This window comes from Rhipicephalus sanguineus, chromosome 3, assembly GCF_013339695.2.
Source record: "Rhipicephalus sanguineus isolate Rsan-2018 chromosome 3, BIME_Rsan_1.4, whole genome shotgun sequence".
NCBI classification, from domain to species: domain Eukaryota; kingdom Metazoa; phylum Arthropoda; class Arachnida; order Ixodida; family Ixodidae; genus Rhipicephalus; species Rhipicephalus sanguineus.
In genome coordinates, this window is record NC_051178.1 from 25,580,797 (window position 1) to 25,606,249 (window position 25,453).

Sequence of the window (25,453 nt, forward strand, 5' to 3'; positions counted from 1 at the left end):
AAATACGAAATGACACTGCATAAAATAAAACAAATATAAAAATCTTCCTGGTGCGTGCTGACCCTCTTTTCAAAGAGCGTCCCGTAGAAAATAAAGAAACGTTGTTTTTTATCTCACGCAGAAAACACAGACGCGATTGTGGGACTATATTCTTCAGCGGCAGCACACGCGTAGTTCGGTTCTCTAGCCTTCCCTTCATTGCCAAGAAAAGTTGTCCGCGAGTATAAGAGAGGGCATTCGCATTGGTCATGGTAGCCAATACAAGCTCGTGATGCAGATGGCAGTGTGTTTACATGAAAACCAAAGGCGTGTTTCGCGTGCAGTGGCATGACACGCACTTTAAAATTGATTTTGAATATGTTCTAGGCTATATCATCCGTTGATATTTCGTAGATGATGCGTGTGTTTCCACACAAATCCATCCGACAAGTGGGTGCTCGAACTGACGTTTCGACAAGGCTGGAACTGATTTCCTTAGCGCTTGTGTGTATATGTTTCGTACCCTCTCCTACAATCCAAACAAAGGAGGAGGAGAGGGCAACTGCGAAAGCGAGGGTGCGGGAGACCACCGTGACGAAGTGGGTGAATTGGAAAAGAAAGGGGTATTCCGTGAAAAAAAAAAGAAAAACAAGAGAAAACCAGGGGAGGGGGTAGACGTTTCGCTGAATAGTGGTTGACAGAGAAGGCACCACTTAACAATGATAGTTTAAAAATTCCTAGAAAAGGTTAACTCTCATTGGTTTTTGTTGTGTATACCATAACGGATGGATTCAAGAGCCCCCTTAGAAACGTTATTATCTACTGGCTGGAGTGTATTGAACTTGCAAATAAGGTACGACTATATTTTCTGTCTCTTGGGGACCAGAAGTTTTACTGAAATATGTAAAGTTTCAGATCGTCGAAGTTGTGACCTGCTACATTAAAATGCTGTGCCACTGCTTTCAGTAATTTCTTCGCTCTGTCCGCACGATGCCCGTTTAATCTAACGTTAACTGGCTGTCCCTTTCGCCAATGTACCGTTTGTGACAATATTGTCACGTCGCTTCAGAGGTCCAGGCGAGGTTTATTGGTCGTAGAGCAGCAGGGCTCTTGGTAAACGCGTCGGTTAAGCTCGCTCTCCAGAGGGGATAGCGCGCGCACTTCTTTCTTTCGTGACCTCTGCCTCCGCCCATGCATTTCACCCACTACTACAGGTGGCATTATTCTCGCCTCCGCGAAAAAAAAAAAAAAAAAGGCATCGCCGCGATGCTAAAAAAAAAGTCAAGTAGCTCAGACAACGCGAAAGTGCAAGAATGGTGAAATGCCAAGCGCGCACAGTCAATGAACGACGAGGCGATGTCATTAACACAAATAGAAGAAAACAAACAAAGAAGCGGTAGGAGGAATTATGAACGCGCAAAATATGGCTTCATGCATAAGACATGAACTATGTGGGAGCTCGGTTGTCCTCGTTGTGTTTGTGCTGACGACGCAGTGCCCGGAACCACCTCATAGTTTACTTCACTCGCGCGGCAGCAACTTTTCAAAGAGGCCGCGGCGACGAACAGGGGTCCACACCCATACTTGGTCGCCGCGCATCTGCTTGTTGCTGCAGACCGATGCGCAGCCGCGCGAGCTGGCGAGCTTCCTCGCGCGCTCTGCAAGTTCTTCGGCGTCAGTCGTTAACCGATCGGAGTCTTCACAAACAAGCATGGCGTCTAACATCGTCTGAACTTCGCGGCCGCAGAGAAGGCGAAATGGTGTGAATCGCGTTGTGTCTTGAATGGCGGTGTTATACGCGAACGTCACGTAAGGCAGGATCCGATCCCATGTTTTATGTTGGACGTCGATGTAGATGGAGAACATGTCTGTGACGGTCTTATTTATTCGCTTGGTAAGTCCGTTGGTCTGCGGATAGTAAGCCGTCGTCTTTCGATGCCTGACGTTGCTTAGTCGAAATACTTCATCCATAAGCTGCGAAGTGAACGCTGTTCCCCTGTCTGTTATTACTGTAGAGGGAGCACCGTGACGCAGTACGATGTGGCACATGAACTGCGCATCCTCGGAAGCTGTGGCTCGTGGGATCGCCTCCGTCTCGGCGTAACGTGTCAAATAGTCTGTTGCGACAATCACCCACTTGTTGCCGTCGGTTGACAGAGGGAAAGGGCCGAGAATGTCCATGTCAACTTGTTCAAATGGCTTGAGAGGTGGGTCAGTTGGTTACGGGATCTTCCTGAGCTGGCATTCACGACATTATGAACATTTGATCATGCAGATAACGTTTGAACTAGTGCAGGTAAAACAAGATTTTATGAGATTGACGCAATCATTTCCGGTGCTTTTAACTACAACATCATCTTGAAGGTGTTTGCATGTCATGCATCTTGGACGAGAACAAGGTATTGTGTGGGCAGTAGAATGAGGGTTTGCTTTTGCATGCACTAACATGTCCTTAAAATTCGTATTGCGGCGATACACGTCCTTTGGCACTTCGGAAAACGCTTTTCTATGGCGCTCGTTGCTTGCCAGTATTGGATAATATTTATGGAGGATATTATTTACGTTTAAGAGCGCATTTGAGTATTTGGTTATAAATGCTGGCGGCTGGTTAGGCTGTGATACGGGGGCTCTTTTAGCTAGTGTTGATTTCCTATCTAGTCTACATGCTTGGTCGTAGACCTTGTTTAGAGCGTCTTACGGGTCATTTCTTTCACCTAATGTTTCCTTGAGGTTGCTTAAGTGGTGAACGTAGTCACCGTCATCGCTACAGATCCAAAAGAAATGTAGCAGGTCACAACTTCAACGATCTGAAACCCTACATACTTCAGTCAAACTTCCGGTCCCAAAGAAAATATACAGTCATACCTTTTTCACAAGTTTAATACACTCCTGCCAGCAGGTAATAACGTTTCTAAGGGGGCTCTTGAATCCATCCGATATGATTCTTACACAACCAAAACCAATGAGTGTTAAGCCCATCTAGGAATTTATAAACTACCATTGTTAAGTGGTGCATCCTGTCAACCACAATTCAGCGAAACGTCTACCCCCTCCCCCGGTTTTCTCTCTCTCTCTTTCTTTTTCACGGAATACCCCTTTCTTTTCTGATTCACCCACTTCGTCACGGCGGCCTCTCCCCTACCCCAGCTTTCAGAGTTGCCCACTCCTCCTCCTTTGTTCGGATTGGAGGAGAGGGTAAGAAGCATATAGACACACGAGAGCTAAGAAAATCAGTTCCAGCCTTGAAGAAGACAAGTCCACTGGTCGAAATGTCGGCTCGAGCACCCACACCCTGTTTATGAACTTTTATCATCGCAAGCTTCCATCTTCCGCTTCCTGCCGTTTTTTTTTTTAATTAAGGCACGCTTCATCACATGGGCACTACTAGACTTGAGGAAATAATACGGTTACGCTGACACGACACGCAACAAAATCCTAAGCTTGTCTCTCAAATACTATACACACGTTTTCAAGCTTCTGCGGCAGCCACTGGAGCAACGTGGGTGCTGTTGCAAAAACTCCTTCCTTTATTCACATTATGATATATGAATCAATGATGACATCCAAATTCATGTGACAGATCAACAACATCCATTTTCAATGGTGCACTTAAAATCACGCTGCACTTAACAGTGCTTGAGTAGGATCGTCTAATATCACTGTACACAGATGCAGAGTTGGAAGGAAGCTATTTGCCATGCCAAGGTGCCGTCTTCCGACCTGCAGACTCGCTATACTGAGTAGGCATTGGCTTTATGCTTGGGCAGGAAGCTGAATCCTTCAGGTAGAGGTCCCAAGAGCATTTCACTGCATGGAACACAAGAATATTGCAAAATTAAGATAAGACAACTTCAAAACATAAAACCACGACAAAGCCATCAAATGCGAAGCGTGTTCAAAAAGAAACCAAACTTCTTAAAGGGCCCCTAAACCACCCAGAGGTCGAAATTTAGTTGTGGCGTCACAGTTGTGCACGAGACTACAGCGAACGCTGGCGGAGTTGCGCAGTGCGGCGGTTTGGGCACGTTGGTATTCCATCTTGAAAAACTATGAGCGCACAGAAAACACGGACGACAAAAAGACACACATATGCACACACGTAGGCGCTACTTCCAACAAAATTTATTCTGGTGATCCACTGCTACTTATAGCACACAATCAGCCCATATCGATGCGCCAAACTCCCAACCCCCCCCCCCCCCCCCCCCAGATGACACTTTTTATTTTGACGTTGTCATACCCAGGTATTCAAACTCTTTTTTTGTTAGTGCAATGGACTGCATGCTTACGCATTTTTCGCCCATCTTTTCAATCTGCTCTGCCTCGATTATCTCTCTTGTCAACTGATTTCGATTCTTGTTAACAATTCTACATTTCTCAAACAAAGGCACACAGCCACACTTCTTGCAATGTATCCCTAAAAAACCACCAGCCACGTTCTGGACATTGTACGAGTGCTCACGTAAGCGCTCGTTGATGCAGCGACCGGTTTGTCCTATGTAGCTGCGGCCACACGACAACGGTAGGCAATAAACAACGCTTTCAGCACATTCTACAAACTTCTTTTTGTGCTTCTTTTCACAGACGCGTTTTCGCTGTGCTCCTGGAGCTGTCATCTTGCAGGGCTTCTTCAATTTTGTCGGGGCTGAAAAAATAACTCGCACATTGGCTCGCTGTGCGATTTTTTTGAAGTTATGGGAGACAGTGTGTATATACGGCAACACACTCATGCGTCGTCCGCGCTCGAACAAGTTAGTCGGAGGTTCATGTACACTTTTCATGTCTCGCAAGATGCGCTCCGCTACAGATACGAGCACAGGCTGTGGATAGCCAGCATCAGTCAGTCTTTTCCGCTGCAATTCAAAGCTCAAGAAAACCGAGTGGTGACACGACTTCCTCAAGGCGTTCTTGAAGCAGAGGTTGGCAATTGCCCTCTTAACCAATTTAGAGTGTGCCGAATGGTAAGGAAGCAAGGATTTATTTGCTCGTGGCTCGTAATGCCAACAAGAGTGATCTCCCTTACTTGACAAGCATAGGTCCAAAAAACGCATGGTTCCATCTTGCGGTAACTCGTGTGTCACTTCTAGGGGTTTCAGGCTATCTTGAACAATCGGCAACAACGCTTACACCTCAGCTTCAAACAGATCGTCATGACAATCAACAAAAAACAGAAAATCATCCACAAATCTAAACACCTTTTCTACCTTAGTTCCCACTAATCTTTCAGCTAGCTTTTTACCAAGATGGCCCAAAAACAAGTCACTAAGGCGGGGGGCAATGCAGGACCCGATGCAAATGCCCTGTTTCTGTAAATGCGGGGTATCATCCCACAGAAACAGGGCATTTGCATCGGGTCCTGCATTGCCCCCCGCCTTAGTGACTTGTTTTTGGGCCATCTTGGTAAAAAGCTAGCTGAAAGATTAGTGGGAACTAAGGTAGAAAAAGTGTTTAGATTTGTGGATGATTTTCTGTTTTTTGTTGATTGTCATGACGATCTGTTTGAAGCTGAGGTGCAAGCGTTGTTGCCGATTGTTCAAGATAGCCTGAAACCCCTAGAAGTGACACACGAGTTACCGCAAGATGGAACCATGCGTTTTTTGGACCTATGCTTGTCAAGTAAGGGAGATCACTCTTGTTGGCATTACGAGCCACGAGCAAATAAACCCTTGCTTCCTTACCATTCGGCACACTCTAAATTGGTTAAGAGGGCAATTGCCAACCTCTGCTTCAAGAACGCCTTGAGGAAGTCGTGTCACCACTCGGTTTTCTTGAGCTTTGAATTGCAGCGGAAAAGACTGACTGATGCTGGCTATCCACAGCCTGTGCTCGTATCTGTAGCGGAGCGCATCTTGCGAGACATGAAAAGTGTACATGAACCTCCGACTAACTTGTTCGAGCGCGGACGACGCATGAGTGTGTTGCCGTATATACACACTGTCTCCCATAACTTGAAAAAAATCGCACAGCGAGCCAATGTGCGAGTTATTTTTTCAGCCCCGACAAAATTGAAGAAGCCCTGCAAGATGACAGCTCCAGGAGCACAGCGAAAACGCGTCTGTGAAAAGAAGCACAAAAAGAAGTTTGTAGAATGTGCTGAAAGCGTTGTTTATTGCCTACCGTTGTCGTGTGGCCGCAGCTACATAGGACAAACCGGTCGCTGCATCAACGAGCGCTTACGTGAGCACTCGTACAATGTCCAGAACGTGGCTGGTGGTTTTTTAGGGATACATTGCAAGAAGTGTGGCTGCGTGCCTTTGTTTGAGAAATGTAGAATTGTTAACAAGAATCGAAATCAGTTGACAAGAGACATAATCGAGGCAGAGCAGATTGAAATGACAGGCGAAAAATGCGTAAGCATGCCGTCCATTGCACTAACAAAAAAAGAGTTTGAATACCTGGGTATGACAACGTCAAAATAAAAAGTGTCATCTGGGGCGGGGGGGGGGGGGGTTGGGAGTTTGGCGCATCGATATGGGCTGATTGTGTGCTATAAGTAGCAGTGGATCACCAGAATAAATTTTGTTGGAAGTAGCGCCTACGTGTGTGCATATGTGTGTCTTTTTGTCGTCCGTGTTTTCTGTGCGCTCATAGTTTTTCAAGATGGCGGAGTTGCACGCGCTTTCTCGTTTCGCTCTTCGCTAGTCTGCGTTCGTCGGCTCGTCTATCCCCCTCTCTGAGTGCCCTTCCTCAGCGTCCGAGATGGAAACGCAAGAAGCGCGCGCATCCGCTAGCAGAAAGCAGGTTCTTGTTCGCCCACAGACAGCGTCTCTTGCTCGCGACGTCACCTAATCATACAGGTGACGTCACGGCGGCTGTTGTCGACAGAGCAAAGGCACGGAGAGGAGCAGGCGAGCGTCTGTTGGTGGTTCAGTGGCCCTTTAAGTAGCCTGCCAACTGGCCGAGGAAGCATGCTGTGGCTACCAAGCGTGCATAGTGGCAGACTTAGACAACAAACTGTAATTTGCCGCGTTTTGCTCTGACAGTTAGCTCACAGTCTACAGCCACTGAAGTGCTGAGCACCTGCACATTCTGCTTGTCAGACTAGTACGAAAGTGACACCGAAAGAGCTTGAAGAACAACATGTATGTGTGCGTGTGAAATTTTGCCACAAACTTGGCAAAGTTTGGCGTTAGAGGTGACGAGATGTAGGTTTATGATGTTGTTGCAGTGGGTGGGCTAAGGGTCCTTTCATCCAAAAACACAAATGAGACGGTCAAAGATCAAGGTGACGTTGGTCGTGTTTTTAGACTGCAAATGAATTGTCTATCAGGAACTTGCACCACATGGTCAGACGGTAAACAAAGAAGTCTACCTGAAAATTCTAGTGCGTTTGAGGGATGCCATGGGCAGTAAGAGACCTGAAATGTGAGAAAACCAGACTTGCATGTTGCATCATGGCAATAAGCCGGCTCACACATCCCTCCTTCTCTGCAGCTATTCAGCAGAGCTTATCACACTCCCGTTGTGCCTCATCCATCGCATTCTAGGAACATGGTCCCAGCGGACTTTTAACTGCTTCCCAAACTTCTTGATAATCTGCCGCTTTCTGAATGCCTCTCACATGATTGTAACCTTCAAAAAAAAAAAAAAAAGAATTATGGGATAAGTTTAAACAAAAAATCAAGGAGCTTACATTCCCAGCTACAGATTCCCAGTATCCAATGCGGTAGACTTAAAAAGCGAAACAAACCATGGATGGCTGCGCCTATCTTAAATAGTGATCAAATAGTAAGGAAATATATAAAAGTCAGTCACAGTTTCGCCGCAATGGCGAAGCAATGAATGCGATAGCAACAAATTGGAATGTAACGCGAAGAACAGAAAGCAGCTCGAAATTTCCAGCGCGTCACTCAAGCGCAAAGGGCGCACAAAAAGAACACACACATGGGCGAGCGCGAACTATCAAGTGTCACAGCTTGACACTTAAAGCGCGCTGTTCAGACATAAAGAAGGACGCACGAAACGAACGCACAGGTATACACAGGACGAGCGCGAACTAACAACTGTCTCGGTTGTTACTTATTTCTGTTGGAACAGCGCGCTCCTTTCGCAAATGCGGCCGCTGCAGTGAGCGAAGTGACCTTCGTACGCTATGTAACTGCGGACATTGCGGGGAAAGCGCAAGACTGTGGCCGCTTTCACGCAGGGCGAACATGTCACTGTGTTAAGCAGAGATTAATGGAATATAAGATTGCTAATCGGAGGCTCACCACCTAATCTGTCATTATATTGTCGAGAATGTAAGTGCACACCAAAATTCGATGAATGCGTTATTTTGTACCGGCACAGGAATGAAGAAACGCGTTTAATGGTTGATGCCTGGCATATCGACAATAGTGGTAGCGCATGCGTGAGCCAACCATCGATTAAACTGCATAATGATAAAATCAAATGTCTGAATAGTTATCTCTCACGTGAACACCACGCACGCCGGATTGATAGATCGGCCAGGGGGCGCTGCGTCGCACGCGTTTCGTCGGCTTTCTTGCAGATAAAAGCCCCGGGGAGCACGCTCTCCGCGCGAGCAATGGGAAAACCAAGCAAGACCGACCCGTCCGAGCTACCGGAGGTTTCCTCTCTCTCCGCTGGGGCGGTGGACGGCGCTGCGCAAACTTGAGCGTTGGACTGCACTACTGTAACTGCACTGTCTCAGCACGTTCACGCACCCTGCACGCGCTGTTCTCTGCTAGTCTAGGTGGTGTCACGGCCGGTGGAGGCGCGCGCTCGGCCGTGGTGGTGTTGGTCGTGCACGTGCAGCTTCACGTGACGGTGTCGCTTGCTCTGAAGATTTAGAAAGATTGCAGAGATGGAAAAAACGTTTTATGGTGTGAATCTCACCAGAGGAGGGCGGTTGATCGACCACCTTTGCGGGAACGAGCAGGTCGTCAAGGACGACGCTGTTTGTGCGAGCGCTACGTGCGTGCCGATGGTGAACTGCCACATTTCCATGACATGAATAGGGAGGTGACTTCGCGAGTTCTGTAATTATGTTACTGGTAGAACGCGCCTTCGTTGCAGCAGTCGTGTCTGCTCGGAGCTGTCAGCAACCATCCACGACGCTTTCGCGTGCGTTTTCGATTGATAACTTTCGATTGCTTGGATGCCAGGTTTGTCGTGCGGCTTTAAATTTATTATGAGCTCACTGTGAAGAGCATAAATTTACATGTGCCCTGTTGAGTCACTGGCAACATTGCAATGCGCAGTGTTCAGTTTCGTGGGAGTTTCACTTTTTCCGAGGTTTGCATTGAATAAGATAACAACGTCGGATCGCAAGTTTAATGTCACCTTGCATTTTTTAGAGCTCCCTTTGACAGCATAATGATACGCGCAAAAAAAATATTTCATGCCCATTTTGACCATGCATGTTTCTCGCAGAGGCATGTTTCATTTCGGATAATATCGACGCCTGATCACGCACCGTGTTCGCTGATTCGAATGTCGCCTTGGTTGTTTCGATAGCTCGCTTGGTTAACACCATACTATAAAATACCCACTGGGATCGCGCATGTTTATGACTATGCCGAGATTTGTGCCCGATGATAAGCACGTCTGATTTCGCGAAGCCATCGAAAATTTAATTGCCGCCTTGGGTCTTTTTTCAGCTCGTTTCCAAAGCGGCAGCGGTATATTGCCCGCGGCTCACGTGCATGCAAGGCTATATAATTACGTGCCGAAAGCACGACATTATTATGAGGCATGCCGTGGTGGGGAACTTCGGAATAATTTCGGCCACCTGGGGTTCTTTAACGCGTACGTAAATCTGTGTACTACGCTGGTGTTACTGTATTTAGCTCCCATCGAAATGCAGCTTCTGTATGCATGAATCGAACTCATCACATCGATCTTAGCAGCGCAACACTTCAGCCTGCTAAGCAATCACGCCGTGTTGCATGCAATGGCAATATAAACGCTCAATGCAAACATGCAGCTTAATTCTGTTTACAGTGAGCCGCAATGGGAAACGTACCGCAATCAGCTGAATAAAACACTTGTGGTATTGACGGTACGGTATTTAAATTATGGCGTATTAAGCCCACATGCTCCGCTGCTGTCACATTACAAATGGTTGACTCGGAAAGCCAGCACGCAATCTCGAAACGTACAGCGGCTGTCTGTTGTAGCTTCGGTTCACAAACGCACTTCCCTTTGAAATGAGCACGATCATCGCGTTTCTCCCCGTTAATAGTTCGTAATACTGTGTACGACGAAAATTGCTTCGAGGTAACAAGACCGCGAAAGCATCGCGGCGAACTGCCATAATCCACTCTTGACGCCTCTGCTCCTCGCACTGCTTGCATTGGAAACGGTAGAACTTGACGGGCAGTTTTCGGCTCTTTGTCATATTTAAACTTTTGTGACAGTTTAGAATGCAGCAGGACTGTGTGCCTGCTTTCGATCACGACGAAGGAGCGGCACCATAGCGTGAAAAATGCGAGAAGAAAGCCCCGGGGAGCACGTTCTCCGCGCGCACAATGGGAAAACCAAGCAAGCGCGATCCGTCTGAGCTACTGGAGCTTTCCCCTCTCTCCGCTGCGGCGGCGGCAGCGGACGGCGCTGCGCAAACTTGAGCACGCGCTGCAAGGCGTACGTGTGTTCAGGACTTATTGCTTGGGCGTGCGAAGATAAGTTATTGCAAAGATAAAGCGCGAGACAGATGGTACGATTTTGAAGTCGAGGCTTTGACGGAAACCCGTCTGGTCGGGAAGTAACATGATAGAATAAAAGCAGGACGCCGACCAAGAAATAAAATGCGGAAAAAGACGTTTCGGCTTGTGAACAAGGCTCCCGTCAGGGGAGCCGAAACGTCTTTTCCCGCATTTTATTTTTTGGTCGGTGTCCTGCTTTTATTCTATCACGGTACGATTTTCCATGCGATGTGCCGGCCGTCGCGGCGGTGGGGGAGAGGGAATGGTGGCTGTACGATGCTATGAAAGGTCACCATTCCAGTTTCCCCACCGCCGTGTCGGACGTCGCATCGCATGGAAAATCATACCGTCTGTCTCGCCCTTAAGGCTGTGTGTGGGCCTTTTCAAGGGGCACTGACGTAAAAATTCAAAGTCCAGATGTGCCCTTCATTCGTTGCTCGGTATGCATAGGTCTTCTTGGCCAAATTTGAATGGCGTCCGTCGCGTGGAAGTAATTTTATTTCGAGGGCAAACAGCATACAATAGCTCAACGGGAGATTCCGCACCCTGCGACATCGACACTAGTGCTACGCGTTCGGTGTGATACATTCCGCACATACCATCCTGAGTGACGATGCGCTAGTAACAATGACGTTGATGATCTGAGTGTATTTATTGTGGTGCCGAAATGCGCCGACGCCCGGCGACAGTCTCACTCCCAGCCAGTGGCTCTCCTTGATGTCCCGATCCGTGCCTGCGATTCATCGTGTCGCATCGACTACGTGCCCGCATGTCGGGGAGCCGCTGCGTGGTGCGGACCTGCTTGTCCAGGCGAGGAAAAAGCGGAAAGTGCGTGGTGTTTCATGCACTACCGAGCCACGAACCTCAACACAGCCAGTGGGTTTACTTCGTACGGCCGCTGGACCAAGGGACTGGACGCCCGTGATCAACAACCGCGCTCGCTGCACTTTGCGGCGCGCTGCTACAGGGTGAATCCTGTGTTGGCGAAGCAGTTGGCTCCGCCTGGCAATACGAGGCCCCTTCTCGAGGCCGGGGCTATTTTTACCGTACATATACCGGCGTGTGCCCCACTCCAGCTGAAAGCAGCTATTCACTCGCCAAACGTCCGCGACATGAGGTGCGTAGATGACGTTCCTGTGCTGGGGCTGACAAATACATTCCATTTAACAGAGAGCTGGTCAGGCGAGGATCGCTAGCCTGCCGCTTCTTCCAGATCGTTGTAATCATCACTTGTCGATGTTGACCGCGACGACGGTGACGACGACGACGATGTTTGCGACAAAGACATGGCAGCACATGTGCTCCTAGCAAACGAAATGTCAGGCGGACGTGGCGTCACTTTTTTTTTTTTTTTTTTTGCGGCCGCGGGATCCGCTGGGGTGCGGCCTCAACGTGGCCGCGAGGTAGCGCTGCCAGCACTACACAGTGGCGGGCTTTCCACCAGTTTTGAATCGCGTTCGATACCGGATATATTAATCAATATTACAGATACCTATTCGTCCCTCCGCTGCATTTTGAGTTCGAAAGCTACTCGCGGATACAAAAAGACCCACTTGCGTAAATTTGATGTCAGTGCTCCTTTCAGTTGTTAGTCGGCGTTTGTGGTGTTTTGACTTCTCTCTTGTGTCCGTGTTCGCACGCCCTGTCTCTTTAAAAAGGAACTAATAGCTGTCATCACTTTGACAGCTTGAGTCATGCGACTAGTGAGTTCAAACACAATATAAGGGATGTTAAGTGGTGCTACTTTGAAAAACTCGGCAACGAAATAAAAAGTAATTTAAAGGCATTCTGACAATATACATGAAAGGCTACGGAGCAGATCCAGCGGGAATCACCAAAATTGCCTTCAATAACGAGGAGTTAGTAAATGATGCTGAGAAAGCTGCTTGTTTAAACTATTTTTGTTCCGTATACTTGCCGAAACATAGCTTTAGTCCCTCGCAATGTACAAGTTCCGTACTGATTATGCAATCAGTAGAGTCAAGTGTGAATGGAATCAGAGCATTACTAAACAAGATTAACGATAAGGCAATTGGACCGGACAGTAGTTCAGCTCGAATCTTAAAGCAGCGTTCTGAGTCAATTTCCCTTTATCTGCACGTAACCTACACCAAGTCTTTCTCCTCCGGTGCCCTCTCAGATGATTGGAAAATTGCACATACCGTTCCTACTCACAAAACAGGGTCTAAGAAAGACATAACAAACTAGAGGCCCATACCACTTACGACCATACCCTGTAAATTATTAGAACACATTCTGTATAAAGAAATAGTGACACATTTATTAACAAGCAACTTGCTGGTCTCTGAACAACATGGGCTTCTTAAGGGTTTATCTTGCACAACAGGGGCGTAGCCAAGGGGGGGAGGGGGGTTTCAACACCTCCCCCCCTCCGAAAATTTTCAATTTTGCTTGCGTATATATACACGCACACATACAAACGCACGCACGAACATATATAAAGTATGGTTGAATCCTCCCCCCCCCCCCCCCCCCGAAAAAAATTTCTGGCTACACCCTGTTGCACAACACAATTAGCTGACTTTTACCATGACAGTATCTGAAATAGACAACTGCGGACAAATCGATTGCCCTTTCCTGGACTGCCAAGAAGCTTTCAACACTGTTTCGCACTCTTTCCTCTTGAGACAAACTTGCAGCGCGAAACATCGACCGCACAGTTCTGGTATGGATCGAAAATTATCTCTCAGTCCGCCGACAGTGCGCAGTATTAAAAGGCAAGAAATCAAGAAATCGGGGGTGCCACAGGGCTCAGTCCTGAGGCCACTCTTATTTTATTGCGATAGCAATTATATGGACACTCTCGGTTGGTTTTTGCTGTCGCCGTCGCCGTCAGTGCCCGTATATTTATGTATATATATATAAAAGCCATAAAGAAAAAAAATTGCAGCGTATCTGCGTGTTTCGCTGCAAATGTCGTCGAAAGACTAAGTCTTCTGCTGGCCGCACTACATGAGTCCTGGCCTCATCCGCGGCCACCCGTGATGCTGTTCTGGTACAAATTTTTTTCATCAAGCGACCATTTATGTTTTGCATTGCCTCAGACAGCGCTTCCTCAATGCTGAATCGGCTGCATCTGGCTGGCTGGTAGGAGACGCGGAGACAGAGGAGGCCCTGCATGAGATATGGGCGCTATCTGGCAGTGGCGTCGGGAAACATGAGCTGTGCAGAATCCAGGGCCACTGCCAGGTGGCAGCACCAATCGCCGGCAGAGGGCTTTTTTTTTTTTTTCGTAGATAGCGTCGCATTTTCAGCGCAGTCTAAGAAACACTAGGGCCTTTAGAATGAGGGTGTTGGAACGAAATGGTTTTCCTTTCGGTTTTAGTTTCGTTCCACCGCAAAAAGTTTCGTTCTGTTTCTGTTCCGGAACGAAAAAAAAAGAATGTTCCGCAATGGTTCGTAACATTTTTTTTGTATGCAAAAATTTGAAGTTAAGATAATCATAAAAACATTGGATTTGTGATATAGTTACTTGGCCTCCTCTTAAGAAAGTGGGACAGGGGTAAAATACGTTCTTCCCACGTTGTTCAGAGGAGCGGAAGTAACTGTACCACGAATTCTTACCAACTAGCACAAACCAGTATACCCTTCAAAGTCATAGTATTATTGCGATAGCAACTATATGGACACTCACGGCTGATTTCTGCCGTCGCCGTCATGTCCCTGATATGTATATGTATGTATATATAAATAAAACCAACAAAGTGCGCCACCGGGATTCCAACCTGCAACCCTTCGCTTTTCAGCGCACCGCTTTAAACAACTCGTCCACGCGCCACCGGTTGTGTAGAATGCTAACTGCGAGCTCTTTATGTACACGATTTAACGCTGGTGGTATGCAGATCTCGGAGGTGCTTTCAAGTGTGCAGTATCACCCGCGAGATGGCCCGCAGGGCGCGCTTTGAAGCAATGCTCGTAGATTTTGCTTCTGTTTGAAAACTGCACTTGAGACGCATACTAAAAAGTGGCCAATTTCTGCACCAACACGCGATGTGGAATGCCGGCTAAACAATGCGTTGAACGCCACCGCACGGCAGGAGACGCGGGGGGGCCACTTCACGTGCCGCAGTGTTCAAGAAAACAAAAATATCTCAGAGCGTTGGTTTGTAGCGCGCCGCCCAAACCTGAATTAGTAACTGGGACAGCTGTTAGTTCGCGCTCGTCCTGTGTATACGTGTGCATTCTTTTCGAGCGCCCTTAGTTGTCTTTGAGCAGCGCAGCGCGCTGCAAGTGTCGAGCTGATGCCGTTGTTAGTTCGTGGTCATCCCGTGCGTGTTCTTTTCGTGAGTCCTCTGCGCTTGATGGGCGCGCTGCAAGTATCGAGGTGCTTGGTGTTCTTCTGACTTTGAAATTTGTTGCTACTGCATTCATTGCTTCGCCTTTGCAGCGAAACTGACTGTTTATTTTCTTAAAAGTCAGTTACGATTTTTTTAGCGGGCTCAATGCTCAGTGTGAAGGGATTGAACACGATCTCAGAAGCAGCACGTCATTGAGTGTCCTATATGACGTGCGAGACCGCTGTTCTGATAAGAAAATCGCCAGGCCTGTCCGGAACACGCGGCACAGTCACAGCGAAAGCTGGAAGAGCGGCCTTTCTAGAGCCCGTTGTAGACTCTCTTGGGGCAACTAATACAAGTACACATGCAAGGTACCCAGTACGCCATAAATCATCGTTATTTTTCTGAAGTAGCGAAGCACCCCCATGCCATTTTTCGTCATTCTTCGAATAATCGCGGTACCCACTACACATCTGTAAGGCATTATGTGCACTTTGTGCTGTGACTAATGACGATGAAGAATATATAATGGCTGAGCCCTTATTTTTGTAACGGGTTGGAAGCATTCAACGACCGACTTGTTTCGCAATTCGCATTGCGTGACGCCAGGTTGTTATTTTACTCTTCTGCCACGCTATATTCCATATGTTAACACGATTCCTTGCGAAAGAGTAACAAGCACCAGCGTGACAATGTGGTGGAATACTCGACTGCCACGCAGAGGACGCAGGTTAAAATCCCATCCGACCCCACAAATTTGTTTCTCATTTCATTTTTTCTTATTTCGCGCGATAACGGTTACGGACACCGGCGGAGGCGGCGGACAACTATGGCGCCAAAATCGGCTGTTGTGATCTCATAGCAGCTTTTGCTGTAACAAACTTCAGCGTCGACAATTCCCTCTCCACTTTGGCCTGCGTGACACGCGTGCAGAAGTCCACTTGCGTTAATAATAAACATCTGTGGTTGCCACTGTTTTCGTTTTTCGGACAATTTCAACATATCTTTGCTTTGGAATGAGGTACGCGCTAATACTGCACCCTGAGAAATGCATAATTGCTCACGTCGCATGACCTCAGTTGTTCCGGATGGCCAAGTTTTCTCATGACTGAAAAACGATTGAAAAAATTTCGGTTTCACTCGGAACGAAATAATAGATAGTTTCGGTTATGTTTTGGTTCCGGTCAAAAATATAGTTTTTTTTTCGTTTTTGGTTCTCGGTCCATTCTGACACACTGTTTAGAATTACGTATCTATGTATTTTCTAGTAAAGAAACACACCACCTAACACGTATTGATATTGCGCCTCAGATATGCGTAATATTTGCTGTTTGATCGACAATGTTCACAAGTATGAACCGCAGCTACCAGTTCAAGATGGCTGGGCATTCAGCAAGTGCTTAAACTTTGGCCGGGTGGCTGAATCGTGTGATAGAGACAGACAAACCAAAATTTCTGCGTTCAAGTATCCCAAGAAAGACTATCGTCTTCAATAAGAAAAATAGTGTCCGACGCGTGGAATCGAACGGGCGACTTCTCGCTCCGCAGCGTGCGGCGTTAAACGGCTAGGCCACGACAAGTAAGTCTTTCAGCATGCTAACGGCGAGCTATTTATATACACCATTTACTTCAGCGCGCTTTTTTGGTCACCGCACGATGGCGCGAAGTGCGCGAGGGGCGCGCCTTAAAGGTTGTCGCTCCGCTCATAGGCGTACGCAGGGTTCCCCTTCAGGGAAGGGGGGGGGGGCAAGGTTCGTCGCAGCGCCCCCTCCCAGTTATGTGAATGTATGGCACTGACATTGCACCCCCCTCCCTCTAATGTAAATGTGTGGGACTGACTTTGCGCCCCCCCTCATAGGTAAAGAAAGGGGGGGGCGGCAGCCCCCCCCCCCCCCCGTGCGCACGCCTATGGCTCCGCTCGTTGCGATGCGTGTGTGCGCGCGCGCTTCCTGCCACGCAAGAGGCGCGAGGTGCACTTTGCCCTACAGGTCGTGGTCGCCTAAGCGCGCTTATCTCGTGAGCGGGGTGGTTTTTATGTCTTGTTCTTCCACGGGGACGTCCGCGCCAAAGTTACAGAGCGTACGAAGGTCACTTCGCTCTCTGCAGCGGCCGCGTTTGCGAAAGGAGCGCGCTGTTCAAACAGAAAGAAGTAACAACTGTTACAGCAGTTCGCGCTGGTCCTGTGTTTACCTGTGCGTTCGTTTCGTGCGTTGCTCTTTATGTTTGAGCAGCGCGCTTTAAGTGTCGAGCGTGTGGCACTTTATAAATCGTGCTCGTCCTGTTTGTGTTCTTTTCGTGCGTCCTTCGCGCTTGAGCGACGTGCTGGAAATTTCGAGCTGCTTTCCGTTCTTCGCGTTACATTCCAATTTGTTGCTATCACATTCATTGCTTCGCCATTGCGGCGAAACTGTCACTTTCTTAGTACTATTAAGGTGTTTAATAGACAGCACTCAACGACAATGAGTAATGGCGACAGTCACGGCAAGGCACGAACTCCCTGCGCGAGCGGCGTTCTTTCTTCAAGCAACCAAAGAGGATGACCCACTAGAAGGCGCTGGAGAGGGTAACCCATTACCATGTCCCAAGGCTTCTCTACAATTACCCCGGGTACGAAAAGGGAGCCGTCCGGCGACCTAACAGCTCGTCACTATGAGTGGGTCATAGTAGGCCTTGAGGCGCTCCACGTTGACAATGTCGCGCCCTCGACGGCGCATGTCCGAAGCTGGTTCGATGGGTTCGATCAAGTAGTTGACCGGGGATGTGCGCTCGACGACCCGGTATGGCCCTTCGTATTTCGGCAGCAGTTTTGAAGAAAGGCCACTTGCAGTGGTAGGGACCGAGAGCCATACGAGCGCTCCAGGAAGGAACGTGGGTTCAGAAGTGGTGGTGCCATCGCGAATGCTCTTCTGCAGCTCTTGTTCCTGCGTCGTAAATGTCTTGGCAAGCTCGCGACACTCTTCAGCGAGCCTGGCTGTGTCAGAAATAGGCGCACACTCAGATGAATCCGGCTTGTATGGAAGTATCGTGTCGATGGTGTTATGGTGTACTAGAATGGGGTAGTGTGCCGTCTTTGCAGCAAACCAATGGGAGAACGGTGGTCGCTTTTGCGATGACGCCACCAGTAGGGCGCCACAATCGAACGGTGTGCCCGGCGCGCGAAATTTAAATCGAAATTACGAAAATGTTTGCCGTTCTTGAGTCAAATAGTCACGTAACACGATTGAAACTAAATATATTTGCAAGATTTAAACACTTAAACACATCTGGTTGCATGTTTGCAATAAATAAAGATGCTTCTGTGTCGTATAGGCTTGCACAATTCCTATCGCAGAGCAGCGTCCCGGATCGTCTGCATGCTTACTGTTTTGATTGCAAAAGGCATAAAAAAGCACATCGCTGTTCATTCCATGCATATGTTCGCCTGTCTAGCTATCACAGTAATTTGAAGTTGTGCGTCGAAATACACGAGGAGGTCCGGAAGGCTAACATTAACAGCATCAGGTGAGTGGCACCGTTGCTCGTCACCTGCATCAGCCGGAACAGCAGTCGCAATGTTTTCGACAGAAAAAGTACAACGTTCAATGACGAATACTGCTCCATTTCTTTAGAGATTTTGCTCCTCAAAGGGGCACCAAAACGCAGGAATGCAGATAAATGCAGCGCGATGTATTCGGGATGTCGGATTTATCCTATGTGAATAAGTCCGTAATTCCAATCGGTCTGCCAAAACTTGAATGTATCAGGCTTCCTCAAACACTGAGTCTGCCATGCACACGAAAAAATTCGCTAACGTGTCATGAGAAACAGAAGGGAACAATCGGCAAGTTTCCCACGTGCACGAACGACCAGCGCGGCAACTACAACTACCGATCTCGGAGGCCTTGTATTTCAGCTTACCATAAATTACTTCAGGGGGCGGCGTCAGGTGGCGACACAGTAGTACGGTGTGCTCTGGCGCCGCAGGCTGTCATCGCAAAAAGAGCCACGTTTCCGGCGCCAGACGGCACACTACCCCATTCCAGTACACCATAATGGTGTGCGACGGGTGCCTTCCGTACAGTAAGAAGAACGGTGAAAAACCAGTAGTGCTCTGAGGGGCGGTGTTATAGGCGTAGGTGACGAAGGGCAGAATGGCATCCCAATTGGTGTGGTCGGCGGCGACGTACATTGACAGCATGTCGCCGAGCGTGCGGTTAAAGCGTTCGGTTAGGCCATTCGTCTGCGGGTGGTAAGCAGTAGTTTTGCGGTGAACAGCATGGCACTCTTTCAGAATGGCTTCCACGACTTCCGATAAGAAGACACGGCCTCGGTCGCTGAGAAGCTCTTGGGGTGGACCGTGACGCAGTATGAATCGGTGTAGTAGGAAGGAGGCAACATCGCGCGCTGTAGCCGCTGGGAGGGCGGCGGTTTCGGCGTATCGCGTTAGATGGTCAACAGCGACGATGGCCCAGCGGTTACCAGCCGAACTCAGAGGAAGTGGTCCATACAAATCGATGCCCACGCGCCCGAACGGACGGTTAGGGCAAGGTAATGGTTGTAGACCTGCTGGCGACACGTGCGTTGCAGGTTTTCGGCATTGGCAATCGAGGCAGGAGCGAACGAACTTCTGCACGTAGCGGTACATCCCACGCCAGAAGTATCGTTGTCGAATGCGGTGGTAAGTTTTGGATACCCCAGAGTGCGCGCATTGCGGGTCGGAGTGGAAGGCCTCGCATATATCAGAACGCAGACTGCTGGGTATCACTAGTAGCCACTGGCGGCCGTCGGCGTTGTAATTGCGTCGGTGCAGGAGGTCGTCACGAACGGCGAAATGGTGGGCTTGACGACGTAACGCGCGAGTGGATGGTGTTGCCGTCGGATCAGTGAGCAAGTCGATCAGCGAGGTGATCCATTTATCCTTGCGCTGTTCGGTAGCGATGGTGTGAACGCTGATTGAAGCAACAGCTATGTGAGATACTGAGCAGGGGGCATTGTCGTCAGGCAAGGGAGAGCGCGAGAGGGCGTCGGCGTCAGCATGCTGGCGTCCGTTGCGGTACAGCACGCGGATGTCGTAGTCCTGCAGGCGAAGTGCCCAGCGGGCGAGACGGCCTGAGGGATCCTTCAATGACGACAGCCAGCATAGTGCATGATGGTCGGTGAGGACATCAAATGGGCGACCATACAAATAAGGTCGAAACATTGTAAGGGCCCATATGATCGCCAGGCACTCTTTTTCCGTGACTGAGTAATTTCCGTGACTGGTCAGATATTGCCGCCAAGCCAGCATGCTCTGCGTCGCGTGATGGGGAGCGACGGGTCATCGAACGCTGCCGGCGGAGCTCCTCGTAGCTCTGGCCACGGCCGCTAAATAAAAAAGAGGTGCGGCCTGCCGAACGCTCTTTTGCGCCGGTGACAGCGCTAGTTCTTGCTCCCACCGCCGCAGCGCTGCACAACGGTAAAGAAAACCCGCTCGCACAGGCGGCCAGCCGGCTGCGTGCATTGGTTTAGTGGTCATTACGGTCGCCTTACGTTGACCTGTGATTGCACTTCGGCTAATTATGTGCAAGACACGCCACATGACGTATCACTATGATTTCCTTTGCGGTTATTGCTACTATACGCGAGAAGGGCATGTTCCCATGAAGGCACACCTATAAGCGTGCTGTACAGCGCCGCTGCCAAAAGATAGATGGATGAATATAAAACATTATTGAACAATCGCTCCTTTTTTTTTCTTCTACTGGGAACAAAAGTGGTCCACTGCTGTTCGTTGATGTCCTCAGTCGTTTGGATGCTCTAGCTTTTGTTATCTGCGTGGACGACTTCCTCATTGCGGAGGCTTTTTTAGAGATGCGTGATTACTTTCTGCTCTTCAAAATAAACTAGCGTGACATGGAATATCTCCCACGTTTATACTTGCTAAATCTGGTGTATATCTGCTTCGCATCGCACTAATAACTGCCATTTTTAAATGACACCCGATTCAAACATGAGTTGTTACCATTGAACTACATTACTCAAATACAGTAAATGCAAACGTCTTGCCTACATATTGTACCAAAATGGCAAGTTGGGCGAGTTGGCGCGTACTCGCGTCCTGAAGAAACAGCGCAGATGAAAAACGAAAACAAGAAATGGCGGAAAGACACACAGCGCTGCGCACCGAACTGGAGGTTCACTGGGTTTTAACTCTCGCGTTTTAACGCGGTCTTCCACGGCAAGGCTGTGTAGGCGGCCGTCCAGTCCAGAGAATCCTTCCGTGTTCGTCGTCATTCCACTCACCACGCTTTCTGTTTCAGCAACTTCTGCACGCAAGGGATTGACAACTTCTTTTCTTGAGCTTTGGCACTCAACTATTTAATATTGTTTGCTGTTCAATATGGAAGGAGTAGACAAAACACGAACAAGTGGTCTACCTTTCAATGAGGACGCGGCTATCTTGTAAGCTGGAAAAGATGAAAATATGGTCGGCACGGCTGTCGGTCGCAGCACCTTGCGCTCTACGTTGAAGTCGTACTGCTTGAAGTGAACGAAGTGAATGTGCGACTTCTTCGCAGTTACCGATCTCCACCGCGGCGACAGGTCTTGGGCATCGCAGTTATGGTGAAATGTTCAATCACACTAATAGAGCCAACGCAACAAAAAACCCACACCTTTTCTACCCCATAAGCAAGCGTATACGGCTGCTCATTTCCAGCAAGAGCGTTTCCTTGCGCTCGCCCGAGCCAACGCCCCAAGCGTTCGCTTACTAGCGGCCGCTGTTTACCGATGTGCAGCGCCCCCGCGGTAGCGTCTCAAAACTCTGCATGTCACGCGTTCCCCCATTGAAAACGCACTCATTCGGCAGGCCGCACCTCTTTTTTATTTAGCGGCCGTGCTCTGGCACAGCGTTATGACCTCGGCCACTGTGCCAGGGTTTTTGGCGAGCAGCAGTACATATAAATGACATTTGCTCAGGAACTGGTTCTAATATACGAGTTGCAGATGACTGCGTCTCGTACAGAAAAAATTAGAAACGAAGGTGATGTTGCTTTGCTGCAACTTGACTTATCATGTTCAAAAATGGTGTTCAAGATGGAAAATGACTAAGTGCCAAAATACGCATTCATGTTACTTTCACACGTCATATAACCAGGTTAACCGCTGAGTACGTTATCAGCAACAATATAGTAATACAAAAACCACAGTGTACATACTTATGTGTGACATTTTCAACCGACTGCTCATGGAATTCTCATCTTGATTCAGTGGTTGCTAAGGCCGCCAATTCATTAAACTTCATACAGCGAAACCTGAGACATGCGCCGGCTTGCTTAAAGTCAACGCCGTATCTAACATACGTTCGCCCTACGCTCGAATATGCTTGTACCGCGTGGGACCCTTGGCTTTAAGTGAAAAACTTGAAAAAATACAGAACACAGCAGCAAGGTTTGTCCTAAGTTGGTACTCAAGGAATGACAGTTGCACCAAAATGAAAAATGAACTAGGATGGAAATTACTTTCATCCTGTCGAAGAAAACTGCGGTTAAAGTTCTTATATCAAATATTTCATGGCAAAACTGGCATTCAAAAGGAAATGTGTCTTCACAGTCCTCATTATGTCTCTTCGCACAACGATCATTGTTTTAAGATTTTGGAATACCGCACCAGATCTAATTTCAGCGATGCTACCGAGGGCTTCTGATTTGGAGCAATTTTTGGAGCAGCAAAATTTCTATCATAGGGCACTTTGGAGCAGCAAAAATTTCCATCTTGGAGCACTTTGGAGCAGGTGATTTTGCATCTGGGAGCACTCTGGAGCAGCTAATTTTACATCTTGGAGTTCACTAGAGAAGCAAATTGCATTAACATTCAAGCACCTGAATAATTATTATGGAGCCCGTATGAACAGCGAGAAATATTTCGATTCACTGCAAATCTCATGGAAAAAATCATCTCAGGAGAACTCTATATTTCACTCGATAATGCAAAAATAAGGGCTCATGCAGTTGAGTGTTCTGGATTAACCTCTTTAGTGATTATTTTCAACCACTAGCAAACAAACAGAATACCCGATCAATAAAATTGTACTTTATGAAATAACTCTCTAAATACATGTACGTGGTTATCAGCAGACGTGGTAGACAAAAGCCGTGATGTACAACAGTTCCTCAATACCAGAGTCACACTGTCCCTAATGCATTCCCCTAAGACCACTCCAAGGCGAAAAGCAGGTTCTTTTTCTTCTCGATCGATGTGTTGATTCCCCCCCCCCTCCCTTTCTGCAAGCTTTCCGCAGCTCACATGGTTTTGCACTACCTCTATGATCGGTGCACCGATCACGGAAGCAGTGCAAACCGACAATGTCATGTGATGACGTCATCACGTGACATTACGATATATGACGCCATGATCACGTCACATGTTCTGACAACCCTACTGAAACGTTCCGTATAAAATCGTATGGAAAAAATATGGACTCCATACAGTTTCCTTATGAAAGATACGGAAAAAATATGGAATTTTATGGACGCATACGGAAGTTGTATGGTATATATGGAAAGTTCATTATGGAAAATATGGAAGGATAAGGAAATTTTGCGGAGTATATGGAAAGGTCCTTATGGAAAATATGGACGGATAAGGAAATTTTACGGAGTGTATGGAAAGTTCCTTATGGAAAATATGGACGGATAAGGAAATTTTACGGAGTGTATGGAAAGTTCCTTATGGAAAATATGGAAGGATAAGGAAATTTTATGGAGTGTACGGAAACTTTCATAAGGAAGATGTGGAAACCTAAGGTGTTATGGAAACGTACGGATTTTGTAAGGTGCATACGGAAAATCGTCATAAGCGTATGGAAAACGTGTGGATTGTGGCCTATGCGGAAAATGTACAACTTGTGTAGATACATTTTCACTGGTAAGGAAATCCGAGCTATAGTTGGTACGAATGCATTGTGGAATAGCGCAAATAAGACACAAGGACACAGGCAAGTGCCTGTATCATCTCACTCGCCTGTGTCAATGTGCGCTATTTGTGCTATTCGAGAATGGATACAACTTCTGCAGATATGACTGTGTGCAATACCCCCGTCACACGGCAAATCTAATGTCATTTACAACGAATGACATTAAGTTAATGTCATTTTACCTGTGTTGCTGTCACACGATGAAAACAAATGAAGGAAACAAGCATAAATTTAAGGGCCCGTTTTTTATGTTAGACACAATATTATTGAGAACTAACACTCAATCAGAACACGTCAATATTGATGAGAACTGTTAGTTCTCATTACTATTGGCGAAAACAAATGTCATTTTAAAATGATGACCATGACCTTAGCCCTCCTGAGCCGTGACTTTGGGAGCAATAAAAATCTATGAAAACATGCTTGACATGCGCGTAGTACCAAAAATAATTTCTTATCACTAAAAGGTGCTCCTAGAATATAAACGCAGCCATTTTACACAACTTGCCACAGCTGCACGGCACGAACGAGGTCAAGCCAAGAGCCAGTTGAAAAGCAACGTGGCCAACAACTGACCTGGCTGCAGAAATGAGACAGCTGCAGCAATTTCGTGTAGCCACCGCCTCAATCACCACAACATGAGCAATCGGACGATCAACACCTGGGGGGGGGGCGCTGACATTGCGCCCCCCCCCCCCCCCGAGTCGCAGCGCCTCCTTCCCTATTATGTCAGTGTGTGGAACTGACTTTGCGCCCCCCCCTCTTAGGTGAATGGGGGGGGCCGCTCCCCCTGCCCCCCCCCCCCCCTTGTGCGCACGCCTATGATAAGGAGGATGCATGGGTGCACTGGTGTTATTGAGTGGAACCCATTCGTGTGATACGCATGTGCGGAAAACAGTTTTACGGCAGAAGTGAAAATATTTTTAGCGCATAAGCTTCTCTATCAAATATGCAGAATATTTATTTATTTATTTCTGAATACTGCAATATTAAAAGATCATATTAAGGCGATTAAGAAATAAAGATATGCAGGCTTGAATAAACAAACAAGGCACAGTAATTAATGCAGGAATAAGAATCGTATATATGCAAAAGTATAAAAACACAAATAGACTTACCAACCAGCACAAAAATATAACCCAACGTGAGCATTCACTCATGTTCATAGTCGTCTGTACGGTATGATGTTCATACTCACGTCTACTCACACCCCTCAACACTCACCCATACTCAGACTCACGGCTACTCACACCAATGAGTATGCACGTGGTGTCTACTCACACCTCTCGACAACTCTTACTCACACCTACTCACACCAATGCCTATTCACTCACGTTAATACTCACGTCTAATCCCACCCGTCAACACTCACTCATGCCTACTCTTATTGATGAATATTAACTCGTGTTCATACTCATGCCTACTCCCACCCCTCAACACTCACTCATACTCACATGCCTACTCACACCGATAAATATTCACTCATGTTCATACACACATCTCACATCCTTCATCACTGGCTCATACTCACACTCGCGAGTACTCACTCATGTTTATACTCACACCAACTCATACTCTTTGATACTCACTCACGTCCA

General features: G+C 47.7%; 1 protein-coding gene across 1 annotated transcript in view; it reads right to left on the reverse strand.

The window, feature by feature from the left end:
- Positions 1–3,435: 3,435 nt before the first annotated feature.
- Positions 3,436–25,453, reverse strand: part of LOC119386506 (tRNA-dihydrouridine(47) synthase [NAD(P)(+)]-like) — a 120,754-nt gene continuing 98,736 nt past the window's right edge. The window contains exon 14 of the mRNA XM_037653774.2: positions 3,436–3,786. Within this exon, the coding sequence (XP_037509702.1) occupies positions 3,711–3,786 (76 nt within the window). The 3' untranslated portion in view covers positions 3,436–3,710. The remainder of the gene's footprint in view (positions 3,787–25,453) is intronic.